Source organism: Agelaius tricolor, unplaced genomic scaffold, assembly GCF_023055355.1.
Source record: "Agelaius tricolor isolate 1412-34295 unplaced genomic scaffold, bAgeTri1.0.p SCAF_18, whole genome shotgun sequence".
NCBI lineage: Eukaryota > Metazoa > Chordata > Aves > Passeriformes > Icteridae > Agelaius > Agelaius tricolor.
The window spans coordinates 12,734,743-12,755,840 of record NW_027269278.1 but is presented as its reverse complement, the minus strand read 5'-3'; the positions used below and the strand labels follow the sequence as shown (position 1 = coordinate 12,755,840).

The 21,098-nt window shown below is 43.0% G+C and overlaps 1 protein-coding gene across 2 annotated transcripts; it reads right to left on the bottom strand.

The window, feature by feature from the left end:
• Positions 1-427: 427 nt before the first annotated feature.
• Positions 428-20,516, bottom strand: G3BP1 (G3BP stress granule assembly factor 1). 2 transcript variants are annotated; one of them, XM_071443399.1, is made up of 12 exons: positions 20,361-20,516; positions 9,289-9,402; positions 8,027-8,108; positions 7,468-7,641; positions 6,560-6,650; positions 5,988-6,081; positions 5,418-5,622; positions 4,874-4,975; positions 4,355-4,466; positions 3,904-4,029; positions 3,686-3,816; positions 428-2,950 (listed from the first exon to the last, which is right to left on the bottom strand). In XM_071443399.1, the coding sequence occupies exons 2-12, from the start codon at positions 9,381-9,383 to the stop codon at positions 2,744-2,746; spliced, it is 1,419 nt and encodes a 472-aa protein (XP_071299500.1). In that variant the 5' UTR covers positions 9,384-9,402; positions 20,361-20,516; the 3' UTR covers positions 428-2,743. The 2 variants fall into 2 exon arrangements, with proteins under 2 accessions (XP_071299500.1, XP_071299502.1); XM_071443401.1 differs by having other exon boundaries at positions 3,686-3,795.
• Between the last annotated feature and the right edge of the window lie 582 nt (positions 20,517-21,098).

The following is a 21,098-nucleotide window of genomic DNA, read 5'->3' as shown; positions in this document are numbered from 1 at the left end:
GTCTTGACTGGAGGCACTAGAAAAGAGATGCAGTCTGATGCATTTCAGACTGTAGCATTTTGTTCCTAGAAAAAGCTGGACTACTTTGGTTATTGGCCTCCTTGGAGCTCATGCAGCCCACTGCAGCTAGCTGAGGCAAATCAAATCATGGCTTCTTCATAATCATCCTCAAGAATGCATGGAAAGGACTGGAGGCCTTAGACAAGAGATACTGAGGTTTTAACAGTACAGCAAGGCAAAAACCAGAAGGGCTGGAGGCTACATAAAACCTAAACATCAAAACCAATGTGCAACATCTCACAGCAGGTCTCTTCAGAGAACTCTGTTATTAGTGAGTACCAGAGCCACCAAAATGCAAATAACAGGAGTCACTCTACAATATAACTTTCTTTTTGAAAGTGTTTCTTTACAAGACATTCCCACAGGATTTTATGTAAATATTTTATTTGCCTGTCATCTTGGGATAAGAACATGACTTTCTGGGTCAACATATTGAGTATGATTCATATGAGAACAAGCACACACTTCACCCTTTAAAATTCTTTACTGACACTCTTCTTTCAAATCAGACAGCAATGAGCCAGAACTGTCCAGCTCCCACTACAGAAATGGGGGTTCAAGCTTATGGATGCTTTTGCAGATTTGGTTAAGAGCTATAAAAGCTTCAGTTAAAAGCACTTTGATAAGTCTGAAGTGCAACCTGTTACTGCAGTCTTCGGATTCAACATCAAGAACAGTAGAAACCCAACAAAGGGGAAAAAACATATTACAAACGACAAGGACAGGGTTCAGTAAAAGATCTCCATTGCATACTTTCACCTCACAGGCATTCCTGATAGGAAAAATGCAGACAGCTTTTGTTTTTTAAAAAAATACCAGTTACCACCACAAGAGGAAGCAGCAGAATTTCCCCAAATGCTGGCTGTGAGAGCACAGCACAGCTCACACTCTCCCCCAGTTCACTAAGGTATCACATCTCCAGGTACAGATGGTAAGCAGGCCAATCTGAGACACAGGTGTAAGGAGGGAAGGGACAAACAGTGTAACAAATTCAAAGAGAAAAATAAAACAGAAACCAACACTCCAGCAACATTTAGTACAACCAGCTTCAACCAACAAACCTGGCAAAGGAAAAGGCAAAACATGACTTGTTTGGGACAGGTAATACCGAGGGCAGCTCTGCTCCAGAGCTTACAGCAAGCACAGGTCAAGGGATGATACACTGCATATGCACAGTCATTATAGTCATAAACCAAGAAACATGGAAACACTGACACCTGACACAGATTAGCCAACTTCCTACACAGTTCTACTGTGCTACCAAGAGACCTGGAGGTCCAGTGGAGACACAAATCCACCATTTTTATCCAGATGTTTAACACCAGGAATTACAGAAATACTACTTTGTGCAGCACCATCTTACAGGATCTCTTGGATTGAAATTACTCAGTTTTGTATTTTATTTTCAGTTTCATCTTCTTTCAGAGGCAGTGGAGAGCATTCAACATCTTAACACCAGGACAGACAAGCACCTTCCATACTTCTGACAAAAATTCCTTCTTATCCACTTCAGGTCTGAAGCAAGGAATGAAGTACTGCAAAAATAATTATAACTTACAGCAGTTGGAAATGTAAAAGATGTGACAGAGGTATTTCTGCTTTGCTTGTAATTTTGCAATAGTTACAACAGGACCTGCCCAGCTCCAAGTTCAAGTTATTAAACTTCTGCATCCAAGTATTTGTTTTCAATAATTTAAATGCAAAGTGATGCACAGAAGGTATTAAAAGCTTTAGCTACAACCACCTCTACCTTGTAAACCTAGTGACTGAAGAGCCTCTTCCCCTTGGACAAACTCCAAAATACTCTTGACTTGATAAAGCAAATCTAGACCTTTTTTATTTTATTTTTTAAACAATTTGCCAAAACTGGAATGAGAGATAAATAGAAGGCACAACAATTTTGCTTTTTTTTATACAAATACAAACTAAACATGAAAAAAACTCCCTATTTCAATAAAAAATTTCACAAGTTCAGGAAAAGTGTTTGAAGAGTCAAGTTCTAGACATTTAAAACCTATCCCACAATCCAAAATTTCAAAGTGGTAAAACAGTAGTTCAAATTCCTTGCTGTGATCATGTATCAAAAGGAAAAGAGATTCTACGGATACCCATTATTCCACTTTTACAGCGCCACAGAAAGGTGAAAGTCAATTTTTTCAAGTGGCAATGTCTCCAGACCGGAGGATGTTCATATGACCCTCAAAGAAACACCAAGAGTTTTGCTTTTTCTGCCCTTGGAATACTTGCCAAGAACTATGTTTTCCTACAGGCTCTTGAACGCATGCACGTGAAATATTATTCCGCTGACTGCACCCAAATTCATTAGAAAGAGGGGAGGAAAAAAAAAAAAGAAAAGAAAAAAGAAAGACATTCCTTTAGGAAAAACCACTGGTACCAAAAAAAACCAAAAATCAGTCCGTAAGTTTGAGGTGAAGAAGAAAATTCAGTTCTTTTCTTTTTAAAATCCACTTTTCCTAAAACGTTGTTCCACAAAGCTGGAATCTGGGACAAGGACTAGAAAAAATAAATCACAGAACCATAACACAAACAAAAAGGGGCCAAAATAGTATCAAACGTAGCAGTCTATAACAGGCTAGGGCCACATTCCAAGATACCCAAGGCTGAAATTCACAAATCTGCAGGAAAAAGGGTTTGCGCCATCACGTCAACATCCACGATGAATTCACTGGCGTTGCCCAATCCCCCTTCCAGCTCCAAATCCTGGCTTCTGGGACATTCCTCCACGAGGAGGCCCTCGAATCCCACCTCCCAGCCCCCCACGAGTGCCTCCAGGTCCACGGGGTCTGTTATCTCTGCGGTCACCCTCCCTGGCAGCTCGTGTTTTCTTCTCCTCCACATTCAGGCGCACCTCTCCCCTGAACATGATGGGCTGCAACAGAAGCACAGAAGGTGCTGTCATTAATGGGTCACCAGGAGCTCTTCAAGGTCAAGCAGATTCCTGCAACTTTGTCTCATATCCTCCTCTCCATGAAAGACTGAAGGGTCTTAGGATTACCTACTAAACAATGGCAATAGCAAAACCATGCATCCGGTCTTGGGGCTTTACTGGAAAAAATAAAGATGTGAAGGTGTGACCCTTGAAAAGCCATCTCAGGCTGAACACAGAACATTCTGATGGGTCTCAGAAAAACTCCCTGAATGGCTATGAGGGTGCATCCAGAGTCCCTGCCTACCACAGCAGGCAGGCATGGACACACATTCTGCATTAGCAATCACTGCTGACAGGCTGAGCAGGTACCTCCTGCCTTTGTTAGCAAAATTCTTTTCAGCGTGCACACCAATACAGCTTCTTCCTTTCAGCCTCTGACAAACAAGATTCTACTTGTCCATAGAATCAGACTCTCTCTACCTTGTCCTCCTGAAAGCTGTTTATACACTTCCTCTGTTCAGCAATCTCTCACTAGAAAAAGGCTCTGTAATGAGCTCCTACAAGCTACTTCAATGACAAAGACTGCACAAATCTTGGTAACAGGAGGGAAAAACATCACATCTACTTTAATATGCTCAAAAAAATCTAAAGGTATCAAGTACATTCTCTTCCTGTTAAGCTGAAAAACACTCTGTTGTCAACAGACCAAAAACCACTGCCTAGAAATTTATTTACCCTGTTGCTAAGGATCTTCTGAACAGGCTCAGGATCATCAAACACCACAAACCCAAAATTAGGTAGCTTTCCACCACTGTTGATGCGAAGTTCAACAACATTGCCATAGCCTGCAAGAGAAAAGCCAAGTTCTTGGGTCATACATTAGAATGCTCTGTTGACCACGCCCATGGCTGCAACCCCCACCCCCTCAGAGGGCAGCAAAGCAATCAACTTACTTTGGAAAAAGTCTTTAAGTTCAGATTTATCCACATCATGGGGAAGGTTCCCAACAAACAGCTGATGACTGTCTGGGTATCTCACAATCCGCCTGGTTTCCACATCGCCTTGTTCACCCTCGCGAACTTGAAGAGAAAAGCAAAACTGATTTTAGAAAAGTCAGTCCCCACAACAAACAGAAAAACAAGCCATGGTCAGAATTATCACCATTAGAAAGCATCAATTCACACAGTCTATCCATTCATATATAAAAAAGGAAAGCAGTCTACACTAGCAAGTGTGTAATGATTTGCTTTTTAATCACCTGGCCGAGGCCAAGCTTGAATTTTTACTTGAGTAAAAATTGTTTGCTTACTGACAAAAATAATGATATTTCAAAAGCTTTAATTATCATATTGCTTCCCCAAAACCTTTAAGCACAGAAAACAGCTTCTTTGCAGTTTCCCTTACTTGGCCTAGGACCCCGCTGAGGTGGGATGCTCGTTCGCTGCTCCCTCACGCGCTGATCCCTCTGAGGCCTCTGAGGGGGGGTCTGGGATTCAGGCTTCGCCTCAGGGCGGGGCTGCACAAATTCAAAAGGAGTGAAAGGTTTAGAGTCAGACAGACATACCAGCAGCTTCAGCTTTTAAGAGCTTACTATCAAGTTGGTAATAAAAAAATTACAGGAAAAGGTAACAGTTTTTTTCCACCTGTGACTATCATACATGTTAGCTCATGTTGGCTTATATGCTAAAAGCGAGCAGCATTCCCATGAACATTCCCTGTTTTCCTCCATGAGGAACAATTAATTCTCAACCCAAAAACCAAGGAATAACCTCTTGTTATTCCTTGTCTACCAGGTCTACCAGGAATCACAGAGTGCTAAAGTCTTTGGGGCCTGGGAAGTCAAATCAGAAACAAGCAGATTTCACTCTCTTTCCCCTGTCAGCCAGTTTAGCACTTGAGCTTCTCCAGGTGCTGGATTCCTACCTGTGAGACCGGTACTTTCACAACATGAGGTGGTATTCCTGATACTGGGACAGCCCCACTGGGAGGAAGGTTCTTGCTGGTTACTGATGCCCAGGAAAATGTCTTAAAAAAAAAAAAAAAGAAGAATGATAACTAACTACATCTCCATCTGAAATTTATTACTGACAGGACAGCTAACAGACACAGGATATCAGGAACAAATTTTAATGTGTACTTGAAAATCAGGAGCCAGCCAATAGCAATTTCCCCACAATTTCCTTCAAATTATTTAAATTCAGAAGATTCAGTGTTATGACAATGGAGTCACACTTCTGCTCTATTCCTGAATTCCAGAGTTGAAACAGGACACAGCAGTGACCCAACACCAAGTATCACATCAAGGTTAACCAAAATATTGGATTCCTGAGTCCCAATCTGTCCACTTTACCTTCCTTAACACTGAGAAGTGACAAAAATCCCCAGGTAAAAATAAAGCTGTGTAAATAGACAAGAAAGCCATACTGATGAAATCACATCAGAGAAAAGAGAGATCCACTGTCATTACCCTGGAGTCCTCTTGCACTGCAGGAGCTGGATCAGCAGGAGCTGGAGAAGGACTCTTTTCCACAGTCTCTTCTGGAGCAGATTCCTCTAATACTGGCTCAGACTTTTCCTCCTGCACCTCTGGTTCAGGTTCCTGTTCGGGTTCTGCCTCTGGCTCAGGCTCTGCCTCTGCAGCTGTCTCTTCCAGGTGTTCCTCAATATCATTGCTATTATACAGCAGCACAAAAAGCAGGAAAAAGAGGTGGTATTGTATTTATTCTATTACTGGTAATAAGCAGTGCTACTTATGCAATACAGAAGTCAGGCACATGACATCTGAGAGGAAGAACAAGGCCAAAATAAGGCCACATTGCACAAGGATACAAATTTTGCATTGGTACACTATAAAGCAGCAAAAAAAAAAAAATCCAGTCTCAGTTCAGTCTAACAGCATTTTAATTTCAGCTGATCAATAAACAGAATTTTTTTGACAGTCAGAAGAAAACTATTAATAGCAATAAACTCATGTGACCTGTTCTACAAGCAGCCTATCTCACACAACACCTGACTTCATCTATAAATATATTATTACCTGACAGCCTGCTCATAATAAGCACCACTATCATCAGGAACAGCCTCAGGTGTCTGCTGTCTTTCCTCAGGTTCCTCCCCTTCCTCCTCTGATTCTAAATAAGGTTAGAAAAGAAAATAAAATAACAGACATCTTTAGTAAGAGGCTCAAACACAAGGCACCTATCACAAAATACAGGTGGAAGTTTCTGCCAAAGAACACACAAGAAGCACTTTTGAGATGTGACATGAAACAGACATTTTTTTATCTTTCCACTATCACTTTGGTTATTCAGTTTTGACCAGGTTAAAAAACATATTCCAAATACTTCAGAGAACATTTATAACCTACAAATCTGACTGCAACTGCCAAAATAAGTCTTACAGTTCTTGTAATAGAAACAGATTATGCCAGAAAAATAATCATCTGCATGTCACAACTCCTTGCTGGACCGTAAAGAACTACGGGCAAGGAAAAAACCTACAAGCACATGAAATCTAACACTGATCTGTCTTCTCCAGCAAGATTTCCTTTGATCTGGGAACAGAATGTTGACATAGATCCAGAACCATCCAAAAATTTCTGCTACTTACCCTCTGGAGGCTCAGTATCAGAGTCCCCAAAAACCTCGTCCTGGTAGCGGAAGATATCGTTGTGGACATAGAACTTGTTTGCAACAGAGCCCTAAGAGTAAATCAAAGGGAAGAAATGAATCAGTAACAACAATCCAGAAATGTAAAAATTGAAATAATGTGAAAACAAGAAAGGTTTGAGCAAATCATCCTTCCCACAAATTAATCCAAATTTGCCTCTTTTAAGAACATAATGTTATTTGGGGCAGGAAAACAAGAAAGAAAAAAGACATCACTCCTAACAAGTTAGGTATGGATGGAACAAAGGAAAAAAAATTGTATAGCTCACAACACTAAAGAAGTGTGATTGACAACTTCCTGGTGTCCAAAGTACCAATTTTTATCTCCAAGTCATATTGTCAAACAGAGTGATTTTACAACACTCCTTTTTCACTATCATTTTCAATTCTGTGAATTGCTTTGTTAAAAAAGTCTATTTAAAAATGTCACTTCAAATGCTAAGTCAGCACTTTATGAACAAGAAAATCTGGAACCCATATTTTCAAAGTGACAGGAAGCATTTCCCTCTTTCTACTACCTCTTTTTCAGTAAAAAGACCAGTTGCTAGGATAGCAAATCAAAGACAATATAATTTTAATATGCTTAAGAAAAAAAAAAAAAGTGCTGCACTAACCTAGGAGTCCAAAGTCAGGATATATAAAACTGATTTCAATATCCAAGGTCAATGTACAATCACACAGAGGTAGTGTGATTCCCAAAGCAATTTTCAGAACATAACTGCTGAATTTTGTGGCAAGTAACCTTCCTAGTCTAACCCTTGAGAGTGCAGGCGTGAGGCAGACAGAGCTCAGCAGTGGTGCCAGCAGCCCCTGGCAGCCCAGCAGCCCCTGGCAGCCCAGCACACCCACCTCAGGAGCGAGCACGAAGGTCTGCATGAACCTGCGCACGGGCTGCATGTTATTGGAGAGCTCCCCCATCACCTGCACCACCACTCCATCGTTGAGCGTGGCGTGGGCATCCACGTGACGGATCTTTGTGTGGCAATCCTTGAAGTTTAGTGACAGCACCTTCTTGTGGATATCCTAGGAGAGAATGGTACACGTGGGTTATGCTGCAGAAGCCATTTCTGCCAAGTTAGCAGCTTTCAGAGAAAGCAAAATTATAAAAACTGGTTTAACATATATTCCCTAACTCTGGAGGGAGAGATTGGCAGGATGCTTGTTAAGTTTGCTTTGCAAGCAATTTTACATTATAAGCTTTCTATAAAGGAAGCACATTTTGCCTAACTACTGCTGTTACTGCTGTCTACAGTCAAGAGGGTTTTTTCCTCCCCTTTTTTTTTTCTCCTCTTTTACAGAAAACACTTGAACAGTGTGGGGGTGAATCACAGCTGGATACATTACTCTTCTCAACCATAAAGGTGACAAAATAGAAGGAAAGAACAGCTTTCTTTTAAAAAGTTCTTACAGATTGCCCATAGACTGCATCAGCTGGTTTTCCATTGGAATCCAAGCCACCGTGGACATAGGAAGAGTTCTTTCCATAAAACCTGTTGGAAAGAAATACTTTAATGCCAAGCTTTGCTGTGTAAGAACATTGAGCCTCTACACTAGAGTGCAGTACAAATAATACACTTTCAAGTAAGTTTCCTGTCTGAATCACTAAAGCCACAGAATCTCATAATCCTGTTGCCAATCTGGGGGTGGAGTGAAAACAAAGTTTTCTAATGTAAGCTGCAGCATTCAGGTGTGTCAGAGACCCAGGCACCAACAACCAAAACCAAAGTCTCATGAGAGCTCATGATCCAATCCCATGATCCTCTTTCTGCATGAGGTCCCCAAAAGAACAACACCCTGAACATCTGGGAAGCTGAAGGCTTCCTCTCAAGTTCTGATTTCAAGCTTGAGCAAGGAGCAATGGGACTGTTTTGCTTTCCTACAGTAAAAAAAATATTGCAAGTAAATCTTCCTTTCTGGAACTGAGAGGTTACCACCTGAAATGCCCCAAGCACCATGGCACTGCACTCTGCCAGCAGATACAAGACTGGAATGGATTCCATGGCACAGAGTCAACTGTCCCCTGACCCAAAGGGATGAGGTCAGCTATTCACCTAAGTGGAGAAACACTCTGAGTAACTGTTCCTGAGACTGGATGGGGGGAAGGTGTCAGAAACTTTATCTGGCTACTCAAAACACAACAAAATGAAGTGTATCCTCACAAACAAGACTAGTTTCAGAAGGATACCTGTCACACCAAACAGGACTGGTTTGTTTAGATAATGGATTATAGTCGGCTGCATATCCATAATTTCCTGACCTTCCTTTAAGAAAGAGCTGGTGTGACTCCCAAGAGAGACCAGCAGACATGCACAAAACTTATTCAATCTTTCCTTCTAGTGAGGGGCCATTTTATCAAGCCAAAAACTACAGAAATGCTCAACTAAGTGGTATTTCTCCAACTTCACTTTATTCTGATTACAAGTAGAAGTGGCAAGCAGCTTTTCAGCTAGAACCAGAACTCAGATATTTAAAGAATTCCTGTAATCTTTATCATCCATCTTTTAACCCAGCTGAACAAAACCAAAAGTAAATGACGCTCAGCATCTTGAATAAATCAGTTTTTTAAGTGACCAAATTCAGCAAACTAAGACAGTAATACGATCATTCACCAATTTTAACACCCAAGTTAATTCAAACAGAAAAGCAGCTGGAAGTGAAGCAGAGCTTTACCTGTGCAAATAGTCAGGTGCTTGGTTCAGCAGGGTATAGTACTGCCTCACGAACTCCCGCCCGACCAGCAGGGGACTTGGCTTCTCCATCACCATTTCTTTGGTCAACTGAAAACTGTGGAAAAAAACAAAAGCTCCATAAACCATGAGCATTTCAAATGGCTGTTCTCATCCTGATTGCATAAGCCACCTAATCACAGAGGAAAGCACGCACCAGGACTGTTTTACCCTGTAAGCAGTTTAAGCAATGTGTTTTCAGAGTCATCAGAGTTTTGGTGCCAGGGAGAGGATTCCTGGGTACCAAACCAGAGGTGGGAGAGGCTGCAAGGCCGAGGCAGGTCACTCATAACCTGCCAGGAGTTAAGCATCCCACATATTCTCAGGAAAAAGCAGGTGGCAAGCAAGTAAGGTTCTTCAAGAGGATTTGCTAAGTGGCTAAGACATTTACAGTCAATCCAAATTCTACTTACCTCACTTGACTTCACAATCAGAATTAAAAGTCAGATGTTCTCAGGCAAAGCCTGTGCTACTGTATTAAGGGCATTTTTAGAAGGTCAGAATAAGTCCAATCTATTTTCATCAGCAGCACAGCACTACTTGCTCTGAGTGTCAAGCACTCTGGAGGAATATTAGATTATATTAAAATTATTATGCTGCAAACTGACACATACTGCTCTTCCCCTGATTCCACCAATCTCAGCAAGTCATTTCTCACTTAAATTCAGACCACCAGCCAAGTGAACAGCACCACCCATGCCCAGGGACAAATCCATCTGGGTACTTCCACCTACCTTCCATGAGGCTGTAAGTAACAAAAATAAAGCATTTGCAGGTAGGTTACACAATACATATATCTTCAGCCCAAACCAGAGCAGATTCCCACATTTCCTTGTTATTAAATACTCAAACACTGTTCAAACTCATTTTGAAATAGTTTTAAACTCACAGGGATAAACACCAATAGCAGAGCATGTTCTTGGTACCAAATACAGAACCAACAGCAGATTTTCTGCTTCACACTCAGTTGTACCAATCACTAGAGAATGGGGGCTTAGCAAACAGTTTTGCTGCTGAAAGAACTTTCTCCCCACTACTGACCCTTAATCTCCTTCACTACAGAGCCCTTTCCCAAACACATGGCATTCAAATTCCAGATGCACACTCTCCAGGTGTGACAAGCAAGTCAAAACTGACACTACTCATCTGAGACCTCTAAAAAGCAATTCAGGAATCATTGATTACTTAACTGCTTTTATTTAATACTGATTACTATAAATAGTGACAAGAAATGATGGCATCAACAACTGGAGGAAAACCCAGACTGGATCACAGCCAGAACACAGAATGGGGGAGAAAAAGGAACCCAGACTAAGCAGTCTTTTAGCATGGAATAATCCAGGAGCCTGTACAAGCTCATGCCAAGCCAGGCATGTCTCAGGACAAGCTTTCTCTTGTCACTATACCCAAGAGCATCCCATACCCTGGGAAAACTGAGTTGCCCACAACTTATCCTTCAAACATAGCAAAAGGGAAAGAAAAAGACTGGCTTTCCCACCTGCCTGTACTCAGCCCTGTCCCAGCTCATCCAAGGATCTTAAATGTTTGATACTCACTGTATTTAGTGAATTTCAGAGAACTTGTCCTTTAGACACCAAAAACTGACAAGAGAGCAAAGCTTCAGGAGACAGAGGTGACCAGGCTGGTGTTAATTTCAAACACAACGTACTGCAAAGGAAACACAACGGGCTGCAAAGGAAATCACAACCACACTGCTGGATGGACCAGGAATGCAAAACAGAAGTTTTAAGCCTCAAAGAGATGAATGTAGTTAAGAAGATGCCATGGAATCTGGTACTTTGGGTGAAGCCAAGTCCAAATGAACCTGGCAAATTTCATCTATCTCAGTCAATGGTGAAAGACCCAAACATGGTAATCAAGGGACAAGGCAATGTTTAGCCACAGTGTCAGAACACCCAGGTAACAGAACCGAGGATGGGATCAGACCCAAGCTCCCCGCAGTGGCCAGAATGCACTGCAATCAGCTTTGCTGGAGGAATGCAGCTAAGACTCAAGCCAGAAGACACAACAGCAGAGCCATAATTTTGTATACATTGAGGTGTTTTGCTCTGCTTTTAATACCATCACATGTTACCATCTTTTTAAGTCTAAAATAAATGAGAAATTTCCCCATTATATTTTAAAGCACACTTTTCTCTAGGTTTAAACACAGCAAGAAAGATCTGGTGAGCTCCAGAAGATGTGTCCATGAACTCCTTCTTTCAGCAGGGTATGTGCCTATCACCACCACACAAAGAAATGTTACCTACATGGTAATGTACAGAAAAAATAAGACTAAATATGACCTAGAACATAAAGAGGCTTTTCAAAACATTCAGAAGCTTTCAGCTGTTAGAGGACTTTCAAGAGTTAACCATGTAGAAAGGAAGAAGTAGTCCATGGCTGGGTCTGGCCTGCAGGAAATGCTCAGATTCTGCAAACCACTTTCATTTCAGGAAGGTTCTACTATCTGTCGTTTGGCAGAAGCCTTTGAACTCAAAATGCAATGTATTACAGATACAGATGTCCAACATCCACAGCACAGTCTGAGGTGACAAAAACCTCCAAGAGATGAACTCTTGCCTTCTACTGCATGTTAAATGAGATCCCCATAAAATATTATCAGACAATAAGAGAACACAGCAAAGGTAAAGTACAGCCAAGTGGTGACTACCACTGCTGACTTCCTCATCCCACTTTGTTTCCTCCTGAGTACCTGTGAAGCTCTAGAAGGAGCAGGCCAAGCCTAAAGCAGCGGGAGCAGAAGTGGCAGAAAGACATGACCTGCACTTTTAGCTCCAGTCAGCTGAACTGACAAGGCAGGATTTCTTTGCTCCACAACAGTTTAAAATTTGCTTCTGTGCTGACAGTTTACAGCCAGGAAGCCAGTCCTACCATACACCACATCACCACTTGGAGAATGACAGGAGGCACACTTCATTTCTTTGTGAGGATATGGTTTCCCTGGAATTCAAGCTTATTTCTACAAATATAAAGAGGCAGTTTTCTATTCAGTTCTGATAAATGATGAATTGGACTCTTCTGAGAATTATTTTCAAGTGCTTCCTAGAACACCAATGTACAAAGCCTGACATTCTCACATTATGGCAAAATCTTCCTGTAGCACTCAAAGTTCAACAGCTGATTCACCACCAGCTCTTTCAGATTTCTGTTCTTCAGTGAAAGCCCTCACCTACATTAACCCAGACACATCATCTCCTGTGCTGGTCTCAAGAAATATTGGAAGTGAAGTGGCTTGATTAGGTCTGTCATACTTACATGCTTAAAAATACACATAAAAGAACTTCCCTCCTGCTAAGGGTGAAAAATCTATCAGAACTCACTCCTAACATGAAAAGAGGAATTGCTGAGTGCCCAGTTGTTCTCAAGCAGATCTGAAAAGAAATGGGAAAGACCTACATGACCTAATCAGAGGACAACAATCTGTTTTTACTGCTGCTGCACCTGCTGCTACGTTGCCAGCTGCCATCTGCTCTTGTTCTCCAGCCAGCACAACCTGAATGGTGGAAGCCAAGCATCTCCTCAGAGAGCATTTGCTCCCTACCACTCATGAGCAATTTACTACTCCACTATTCCCTGATCCAAGAAAAACTGCTAATACTTCATACCAATTTTCATTGCACAGCACATAATAGCACCAAATGTTTGAACTGTCACTATGCTACTCCTGATAAAAGCTTATCCACACATTTTCCTGTCAATTGACATAATGATGAAAGGGTGAAAATTGACAGGAAAAGCCGAAAATCTGATTATTTAAGATTCATTCATAATCACGCATTCATATTATCCCATATGTAAAACAAATTGGATAAGTCAAATTTTAACAAATACACCATAACAATTCTGCAGCATAACTGAGCCCCTTCCTTAAGCCAAGGACTTAGAGGAAGACAAATACCTCCTTTACAGTGGTTATCACCTGGCTGATGGAAAATTCCACCATCTGTTACAATGCTCCCACTTGGCAGAAAATCAATGTCAGGCACTGAATTTCTGAAATAGTGTTATGTAAATTAGAGCCATTTATGTAAATTCCACATTAGCAAATTCAGATTTAGGCCCACAAAACCTATTAGTATATTAGTGTTCAGAAAAATGGACTCAGCACTCACATCTAGCATGGGTTATTATTTTCTTACCAAACTGCAACATGGTGAAAGCAAACTAATCGCCGCTGTCCCAATTTAATTTGTTTGGGGTTTTTGTGGATTTGGGTTTTTTTTTTTTAATTTTTTGAATCAGACAAGTTTAGCCTGAATGTTGCTCCTACTGGACTTCCTACACAACAGAAGTGTGTGTTATGCTCATCACAGGATGTTTGGGCTCTCAGGACAACCAGTCCCAAGACCCAGGCAAAAGCCCCTTGGCCTGATGTAACAAGCCAAAAGACCAAAACCCAAATTTCACTTCCCAAAGACTGTGGCAATTTTAAACTTCTGTTAAGAAAAAAAGTTAGAACTAACAAGAAGACAAATTCAAATTGAATCATAACCTCAACAGGCTCTGATGTGTTTTTAACATTAGCCTCGTTTCTTTGTTCTCTGCCATCGTTAATTACATTTTTTTTGACTTACATTTTAATACAAGGAACCTTCTCAAGAAACCCAAAGTTCCTACAGTGCATTCTAGTCCTGAGTGGAATATTACACACAGCTCACCCCTTCTCCTTTGGCTACTCAAGTGCCATAAGGTGACCATCTGAACTCCACTCCTTCCATCTCTACAAACTGGTGGAGTTTACAGGGTGCCAGAACAGCCATTCAGAATATCAAACTTTTCACACAACCCCACTCCCTCATTTTGGTATCAGTGAATTCCTTAACTTAAAAAGGTTTTTTGGAAATTGAAGAGACAACAGGAGAAGCTTACACAAAAAAGAGGTGTCTGTATCCAAGCACAACACAACACAAATGTGGCAAACAGCAATTTTGCTGGAAATTAAAGGTCTGGTCAATAGTTAATAGGATTGCATAATTAAGTGTCATTTGGGATTTCTCCAAGTTGCTTAGCAACAGGTGAGCATGCTCAAAGCCACAAACCATTTATTTAGATGGAATAACCAGCTCTAGAAGCAGTTACTGCTGCTGTTATGGACCAAAAAAAAAAAAAAAGAAAGTAATGGAAGAAAAACGCCAGTAAGCCTCTAAGAGGCATGATACAAACAAAGTTTAACTACAAAACAACAAATACAGTTAATTCCAACTCTCCATACATTTTATATGATTAGCATCTGCTCTGCTGCTAACTAAGCAATAAAAGGAAAAAACCCATGAGGCTTGTACCTGTGTGGACCATCATACAAAACATTAAAGTGAACAATGGAACACAAGCTAAACTTGCACCCCATGGCAAATTCCAGGGCCCATCTCAGCTGGGGATTTATATCATCACACCAGCTTGCTCTCAAGTAGAAGAGTGATGTTAGGCAAACGTGTATTTAAAACACAAAGACTACAGATACACTGAGATACCCTTATTTTAATACAGCCTTAACTATCCAAGGGCAAAAAAGACACCCAAAACAATCCAGTTGTTGACCTGAGCTTAAATTAGAGAGCTGAAAATGCACCTCAAATAAGCAGGCAGATGAAGTCCCAAAACACTAATCTGCTTTAAAAAATAGGTCTCATTACTTGCCTCCCACTGGATGCAGAGGCAGACAATGTCACTGGGACAGAGTCCCAGCAGCACAGCCTGTGTTTCAGAAACAAACCATTACAGCTGCCTACCTGTAACCAGCTCATCTTTTCTGCCTTTTGACAGATTCAGAGGCAAAGCATTCAGACTGGAAGAAGTTATCTTAAGTCAGCACTATTCCACAGGAGGCAAGATGCTTGGTAGCCACTGTCAATGGAAGCTCAATGATGGGATAAGTTATGCAATAAGTAAATATTTGAGGATCAAATTGGGACAAGTTGTGAAGTTACCAGCATTCAACTCTTACTAGCATCTCCAGCAAACACTGAGAGTCTGTAAGATGAATGTATTCACCAGGAACTTCCAGAAGCAGGCAGTGAATGAAGTGTCAGACATATCATGCAGACAGAGGAGCCTTTAATAATCTTCCAAACACCTAATAAAACGTGGATCTAGACTGTCAAACTTAGCACAGCTATTTCTCCTTTCACTTATGACTCATCTCCACTGTATGACCCACACAACCTACCAAGACAGGCAGTGCCTAGATTCTTAAGATACTTGAGGTGCTACAGGGAATTACATCCTAAAAAAATAATCACCAGGCAATCAGCTTTCTCTGTGCTTAATTACCCAGATGTAGCAGAAAGGCAGAGCAATACCTGAGCCCCTTCTGAGACACACTGACACGGGACTCTCTAGAAAAGCCATGTATCACGCCAACACATGGATAAGAAAAATTAAGTTAGAAGCTTAACTATTTTCTAATCAAATCATCTAATCAAACAAAATTTAAGCACAATAAAAAGAAGTTTTCGTCACAAGATTAAAAAATAATTCAGAATTACATTCAGCACTGCCCATGCTAGTACCAAAAACCCCTCAGCTTGCCAGTGGCAGATGGGAAGCCTTACTCAGCAGCAATGCACAGCCCTTCAAACAGTGGGAGAATACAAATAAACAAGGCAGCAATTGCTGAAGAGCTGTCAGTGTAGAAATCTGCCTGTGTTTTTGCTAACAAACCTAAGTGTGATCCACAAGTTGATGGATATGATGGAGTCTGCTATTTCTTAGACAAAATTCAGCACTCGTGTTTTTCAGCTCAACCAAGCAAGAAAGAGACAAACTGAAGATTTCTAATGCTTTCAGTTAATCTATAAGAAAAGAGATAATTTTGGAGAAATGTTATTTCCAGGGCATTAAGCTCAAAAGCAGATTAAAAACACCTAAAGTGTAAGTCAGGGTACTTGAGATCAGCAAACCCCTACAGTAAGGGAAGAACATTCATCTGGGTAAGGAAAATGATACCAAACACTGTTCCTGTGGCTAAGAGCATAAAGCTCCAAAGACAAATAGCAAATCAGGTCCTGCTTACAAGAGAATGGGGAAAAAATCTAACCCAGAAGAATCCTGAAAACTTGCTATTAAAACTAAGTGATATAGTAAGAAATTTTTAACAAGGTGTTTGGCTTTTCTCTTCCTCCCTAAAAACACTTTGCCTCCCCTTCCACACCCTATTATGGTGTGGGTTTGAGGTTTTTTCCTTCCTTTTTAAAGCTGTTTCACCTGGCTTCCAAGTTTCTACTTGATACCAATCATCACTTCTATTCAGCAGTTACCTGCTGTAACATTAAACTAAAGTGATTTTTCCTGAGCCTAATGAGCAACACTTCATATCCTCACAAAAAGCTCTGTTGCATTTAGCACTACAGAAAAACACGTGGCCCTTGTGATTTGACAGAAGCCAAACACAAACTCCTCTTCAAAATCTGAGTTCTCTGAAAACTCAAAGCCTTGAGAATTCCCAGAAATATTCCTACATTTTTAATAATCCTAAAATCAGATTATCCTAAACGGGCTTTCAAATGTGGGGGAAGGATTTGCCTTTCTAACTGAACTTATTTCAACCTCATTGACCCCTCAATTAGAAGCAATGTTTTTCTGCAAAATTACATTTTAAACATGCAAATTTCATCCTGAAGGGCAGTAGGATAGTGCTGAATGGTTTGTTTACTTTTTCTTTAATAAGAAATAAGTCAGCTTTCTGCCTCTACTGCTCTCCAGACTGCTTCACGATAAAGCAGCTATTTAGACCCTGTGATTTTGCCATTAGAACAGGTTTTGTTTTGACATCCAAGAGCTGCTCCAACATCTCGATGAAGTTGGCAGCAGGTCCAGTCATCTTCTCTTAGGTCTGCAAATTTTCCATTTGGCTCCAGTGCAGCTTCTTAAAGTAAAAAAGCAAAAGTTACTCATCAGCAGTCAGAAGAGGCAGATCAGAACCCTGAGCTACATCAAAACTACAGCAAAATTCAAGCTTAATGCTACTCAGATTAGAATCACCAAGATTAAGATTCAAAATATTTTCTGCATGCCAAGCAACAGAGAACTGTAAAGAGAATCAACTCTTTCACCTCTACCCTCTTAGGTCACAGAAGAGGCTTAAAGCTGATGTATCAGCTGTATCCTGGCACTCAGGACTGACCCATCCCAGCACTGTTACATTAAAAACAAAACACAGCCAGCCCTGCAGCAGGCAGGAAACAGCACAGGCCAGAGCAGATGGAAATGGAAGATGGGCACCAGCCCTTTGCAGTGCAGAGCTGCACGTTTGCCTCAGCAAGGAATCAGGTTCAGCACAGATCACTCCCACATAACTGACAGCAGCCAGGTCCTGCTCTGAAAGCTGCACTGCACCAGCCATGGCCTCCTGGAACAGCTCCAGACCTAATATAGCAAAGCTGGGACCTCAAGCCAGCACAACACTCACTGCCTGCAAAGTTTAAGGATTCTTTTACAGTACCTGAGGATCAGACTTCTGATTTTCTTTTGAATTACTCAATGAGGTAGCCTAAGGTTATCAAGTCTACTAGTAGGTAGACCAGGAAATCAAATAACTACTTAAAAACTCAGTAAATTTTCTAACAGGCACCTGTAAAAGTCACTCAGTCTTCTAGAGCAAACTATCACTTTTGGTTTGTTCCAGGCAGAGCAGACTACAGCCAGAACAGCACCCAGCACCACCCTGCTGAAGTCCTGCTCTGCTTGGATTTCCTCTTTGATTCTTCAGTCATCACCCCTGTCAGGCAAAAAGGCCCAGGTGCTAATATTAAAGAATTAGAAAACACTATTCTAGTTTAACAGGCCATTTATGCCACCCTTATGAGTGCTCTTTCATCAGGTCCTACTGTTTTGAACAGAAATACCAAGATGTACTTAAAACAACATCACCTTTGCTTTATTTCCCTTTCAGTAAAGTGTTGCTCTGTATGTCTGCCTTACAATTTGCAACGTGAAAAATAAAGCTCTGAAACCAAGAATTTACTGTTTCATTAAGTGCATAAAGATTCTGTTTAAAATTCAGGTGTTCAAACTCTATCAGATGTGTTGAACTCTACTGATGCTGTTGTGCCAGCCAAAGGGAGCAGCAGAGCAGTGGTCCTGCCATCACAGCACAAACAAATCCTTTTGTTGTTTCTCAGACTGCAAATGCAAAGATTTCCAACAGAAACCCTGATGGGCTTGGCACACACTGACTAAGTCTTGTCCACCAGGTTTTCTTCTTTAATTTTAATTATGTTTCCCTGTCTTCAACTGAAGGAGTCCACACTTAACACAACCTAGCAAAAAAAGGGCAAATTCACCCCAGTCAGGAACTGGGGCCACTCCTCACCTCTTGATGTATATAAGCCTAAGGTTTTTAAAAATATTTATATTTACAAAATTATGGCATCCATTTGCAAAAGTTCCAGCATTGATTTTTTTTCCCTAACAGACTTTGTACAATTACACTTTCTAGCAGGTTTCAGTAGTGCCTTTCAGGCAAACCAGTCCCTGCAACACGTGATGCTGTCAAAAAGGTCGTGAGATCTCCATCATAAAGATAAGGATGTAAGACTTTAAACACGTGAACACTTCCAGCCAACCTTCAAATTAGCTACATACACCATCCACTAAACCAAAAAAAGCTGGACTCACAACTCTACATTATTATATATGGTGACTGAAGCATCCCAGAAAAGGTGAGTTCAGTTCACAGGATGAGAGCATGCTACCATCAGCATCATGGAACTATCACAGAGCTATTTAGAAAAATGGTTTGGCTTATTCTTTACAGACAGAGACTAAGAAAAGTGAAAATTTGGTCGAAGGGAAAAATTTCAGGAAAGGTCTGAAATGCAGTTTTTGTCTGTCAACTTCTGCACTTCCCTTTATGACATCAATCTAACAAGCTTTGTTAGCTAAAAAAAAAAAAGCAAAAAAACCAACACACCCCTCCCCACGTTTGATTTATGGCATCTGGAAGCATCAGCTTCCAAAGCTTGATAGCAGTGTCCAGATTTCCTAAATCTGTCACTCCTGGCTGTGAGAGCAGGGGCTTGCCAAAAATAGCACACACTGGAAACATGGCGGCTTGCTGCAAATGCTGCTTTCCCCCGGTGGTGGAACAAAAAAATCCTTTTTTTGGTAAAGACCACTTATTCTATTCATGCAAGCCTTAACACAGAAGGTCACCAGGTAAGCCCGCTGAGAACGAGGAACGCGGTAGAACATCCAGATCAACATTGGGAGCTACTGGAAGATGTATGGAAACCTTTTCTCTGGGGTTTCTCCCGCACGTTCATCTGGGACCTTACAGGATGCTGGAAACTCTCATTACAAGCACTACTTCGCATTTAAATCTTAGCTTAATCTCGGATTCAGCCAAGGTCATGCGGTAAACCAGGTTAAGATCCACGCTCTCCTGCTGGAATTTTAACTTCCCTCACCTATAAAGTTACAGCAAGGGAGGCACCCCGAGCTGATACCCAGGTCCGGACCATGCGAGCACCCAGCGCTGCCCCTCCATCCGCATCTACAGCTCCCCCTGAACCGGGAACACCTCGGCCTTCGGGTGGGCTCCTCCCCGGCCCCACCTGCCCAAAACAAAACCCAAAAGCGGAGAGCGAAAAAGCCTCCGAGCTTGGAAAGCGGAGAACAAAGCTCGACCCGCACACCTCGCCTCGCACAATGCGGGCCCGCGAGCAGCCGATCCCCCGCCGCCCCCCCTGCCCCGCACGGCTCCCGCCGGCAGCTCCGAGGCCGCCGCGGCACCGGGAGCTCGGGCGAAGGCTGCGGAGCCCGCGGGGGCCGCGCGGCCGCGGGTCGGGCAGGAGGGCGCCGGCGCCCGCCACAAAGCGCCGCGGGGAGCGGGCGGGATGAGGGGGAGGGGGGCGCCAGCAGCGCCGTCCCGCACGGCCCGCGGCCTACTGAGAGCCGGGGGCGCCTCAGAGCCGGGGCGGTGCGTGCGGCCCGCGGTCCCCCCCGGGAAGGCGCGGCCGCGCCGGTGTCTCCCCGCGCCTCCCACCCCCTCACCTGCGGGCAGAGCGGGACGGGAGCGGAGGCGCCGCTTCACCACAGGGCCCGGCGGACGAGAAGCGCCTCACGCAGCGGCGTGCTCTGCCGCCGGCTACATATATCCGGCGCGCAGCCTACCCCAGCGGGCGCGGTCCAGCCAGTCAGAGAGCGGCGCTCGCCCTCATTCGGATGCCGGTTGGCTCACAGCCGTGAGGAGGCGGGCGGAGAACTGAGGGGCAGCTCAGCCAGCCAACCATGCGGCAGCGCTCCGCGGGGCGGGGAGAGTGATTGACAAACGGGCAAACCAATGGGCGGAGGGCGATTGCTGATAGATTTGCGCTTTGGCCAATGGGACGACGCTCCCCGCGCCAGCAGGCGCGCAAGGCGGCGCGCGCCGGACGCCGCAGTGTGGTTGAGCCGCACTGCAGCGCCCTTGAGAAGGTGCTGGTAAACCCCGTTATAGATGGGGCGGGCTCCGCGGGGCGCGACGGCCAATGGGAGGGCGCGCTGGGCGCTGACGGACAGTTCCCCGCCGCGGCTCTTAAAGGGGCAGGCGGCCACCACGCTGGGCGCGTCCCGCGCTCCGCAGCGCCCCCTGCTGCAGAGAGGGAGGGGGCGCTAACATGGCGGCGGGCGCCATGAGGGGGCTGAGAGGGCGCTCAGGGCCCGGCCCCTGCGGTCGAGCGCTACGGACTCCCAGGCAGAGGCCGCCCACTTTGGCTGTGTCTCCACAAGCTGCTTAGGGCTCACCTGTCC

Coding starts and splice junctions, on each gene's coding strand:
- G3BP1 (XM_071443399.1), bottom strand. CDS start 9,383: ATGGTGATGGAGAAGCCAAGTCCCCTGCTGGTCGGGCGGGAGTTCGTG. Junction 6,651..7,467: donor CCTTCGTGCTCGCTCCTGAG/GTGGGTGTGCTG, acceptor ATTTACTCTTAG/GGCTCTGTTGCAAACAAGTT. Junction 4,976..5,417: donor CAGTGCAAGAGGACTCCAGG/GTAATGACAGTG, acceptor TTTTTTTTTAAG/ACATTTTCCTGGGCATCAGT.